Below are 2,540 nucleotides of genomic sequence, written 5' to 3' on the forward strand. Positions count from 1 at the left end.
TAGCGTGGTCCAGCGCGCATGACTGCAGTTTCTTACACCAAAACACGCTGTTCCTTGAGCGTGCATCAGGGTGCTTCCCATGTTTACTGACCAACTCGCAAATTCCGCTTCTCAGTAGCGGCTCCCATTCCATCACGAATCTTTGCAATTCTTTGCTGTCGGACAAGTGAGCAGGATAGCACTCACGCAAAAGGTTAACCACTTGGGACATATAGCCTATTGCAGTAGCCTTGGCATGAGAGCCGCCTCGTGCACTCGGCTTAGTTTGCATGAAAATTGAAAAGTAGTTAGCAAAGAGTAGAAATATTGGCTGGCAAATGTTCCAGAAGCAGACAAAGTCTTAGCAATACTATCATTGAGTCCTCTTTCGTGTTTCCAAGAGCTAAGAATTCGAGGAAGAACTTTATTGCAGCTGCCTCCTGGCCCGCTTTCCCTTCCGGGACATCTAGCCCTCTCTCAGCTCGCTGCACACTTTCAAATGAAATCACTACAGCCATTAGTTAAATGAACTATTACGTTGGGGTTTTATGGTAAATTATGAAAGTACATATATTTACTCTTGGAATTTATAAAGTCATTTATCGGATTATTTTCGCTTTTTTCTCAAGATAATGAGGAAATACTGGGAATCTACTTGAATGGTCGCTGATTGGCAAAAAAAAAAAAGACATTATTTCTCATTGGTGATATGTGTGGCAACACAAACTTGACCTAAGTACCCAGTTGGAATTAACGTATCATAAATCAAAAGGAGGATTTTTTTTTACTTAATTTGACTGTAGAAAAGGGAGACAGGTACTTTACTTTTTTAAGGGTGAAAAAGGGGTCCTAAAAGGAATATGCCACTTTTATAGGCTTGTTTGTCGAGCGGAATTTAACATTCCAGAGCTAGCTGGATATTATTTTGTTTATTCGGAAACACTGGAGCCCAGGATTACAACAATAGATTTTCATCTGGATTTATACAGGTTTATCATCCGGATTTATCCAGGACCGAAACTTCCAGTCGGTAACGAATTTTATTTTTCATTCGCTGCCTATGAGACATGCTCACTCAGATCCTGAAACTATCAGCCCGATGGCAAGCGGCGCGCGAGGAACGCGAGGAAGGGCGGCGCGACCTGGACCAGGTTCGTGGAGGTCCTCGCCACGTACGCGCTCTTCACCTCGTACGCGCGCTAGTGCTAACACTCGAACGACCGTTACGGCGACGATCAAGGAAGCCCAAGCGTCCGATCCCGGAGCTTTTCCTGACAAGACCGAGGTTGCGGCCACCGCCAACGACGCCGCAGGCATGGAGCAGGCCGCGGATGCTAGTGAAGCGTCTGTTGTCGAGCAGCCGGGCACTCACGACGGCGTCGCAGGCGTGGAACAGGCCGCAGATGCTGGTGGAGCGTCTATTGTCGAGCAGCCGGGCACTCACGACGACGTCGCAGGCGTGGAGCAGGCCGCGGATGCTGGTGGAGCGTCTATTGTCGAGCAGGGTGTTGGCATCACTGTGGTGGGCGACGCTGCCGAAATGAGTGACTGCAAAGAGGCTGGGGGCGTGTACATCCATTTGAACGACGAGGGCGGAAGCGAATACGGTGATGCGGAGCATGAGGCAAGCCAAGCTGGGGTTCAAGATTCGGGTGGCGAAGATCAATCTATTCAGGATTCTGTCCAGGATTTCGTCCAGGATTTCGAGTCGGACCATGCCAGAAGCGCTGGGTCGTCTTCTCAGTCGGAGGCAAGCAAGGTTACGGTTCTAGCTCCGCAAACGTGGCACGTCGACTGGAAGGCGTGGCAGGTATACTTTGACGAGTACTGTGAAGAGACGATGCAAGTGATCTCTATACTCGAAACCATGGGTCGTGCAGAGCGTAACAGACGGCTCAAGAAGACGAAAAAAGGGGTTAATGAGGCGTTACTGATCCCAGAAGGCCTTGATCCGTATCAGAGGACCTACATCTGTACGCACGGGTGGCCACAGAGGAAGTCTCGAGGCTCGGGAAAGCGTCCACGTCAGTACATCCGCGAGATGGACTGTCCTTTCCGGTTTGTGGTGCAGTGGCAGCTGCACAAGGGCGAGTGGAAGCTAGGTGTGAAATTGGGGAGGTTCTCTCACAACCATTCGGTCAGTAGCGATACATACGCGACGTACCCGTGTGCCCGCGGTGTTAGTGATGTTGTGGTTGGAGCACGAGTGGAGGGTATGCTGGCCGTCGGTGCTAAACGCTCCAAAATCTACGACTACCTGCTCGAGCATGACCAGAATGTGATCAAGGCCGACGTGGACAACATGGTGCAGAGTTTTGCTTCGTCGGTGTCATCCCTGGACGACAACGATGCTACAGCAGCCCAAGTTGGCGCTCTAGCTGCTGCAGACAAAATGAGCTGTACACGTATTGCTGAGACCGCGACTGGAGAGACTGGAGTTCTATCGATGTCTACAGCGTTCATGCGTCAGAATTTCAGCCGTTTTGGTGAGTTCCTGCTAGTGGACTGTACACACAAAACGAATCGGTACGCAGTCTGTTTCCTGAGATATTAGTCATGTA

General features: G+C 50.1%; 1 protein-coding gene across 1 annotated transcript; it reads left to right on the forward strand.

The window, feature by feature from the left end:
* Positions 1–1,078: 1,078 nt before the first annotated feature.
* On the forward strand, positions 1,079–2,533 carry PPTG_11600 (hypothetical protein; the record flags this gene model as incomplete). Its single annotated transcript, XM_008907709.1, has 1 exon — positions 1,079–2,533. The coding sequence occupies one exon, from the start codon at positions 1,079–1,081 to the stop codon at positions 2,531–2,533; it is 1,455 nt and encodes a 484-aa protein (XP_008905957.1).
* Positions 2,534–2,540: the final 7 nt, after the last annotated feature.

This window comes from Phytophthora parasitica (assembly GCF_000247585.1).
Source record: "Phytophthora parasitica INRA-310 unplaced genomic scaffold supercont2.27, whole genome shotgun sequence".
NCBI classification, from domain to species: domain Eukaryota; phylum Oomycota; class Peronosporomycetes; order Peronosporales; family Peronosporaceae; genus Phytophthora; species Phytophthora nicotianae.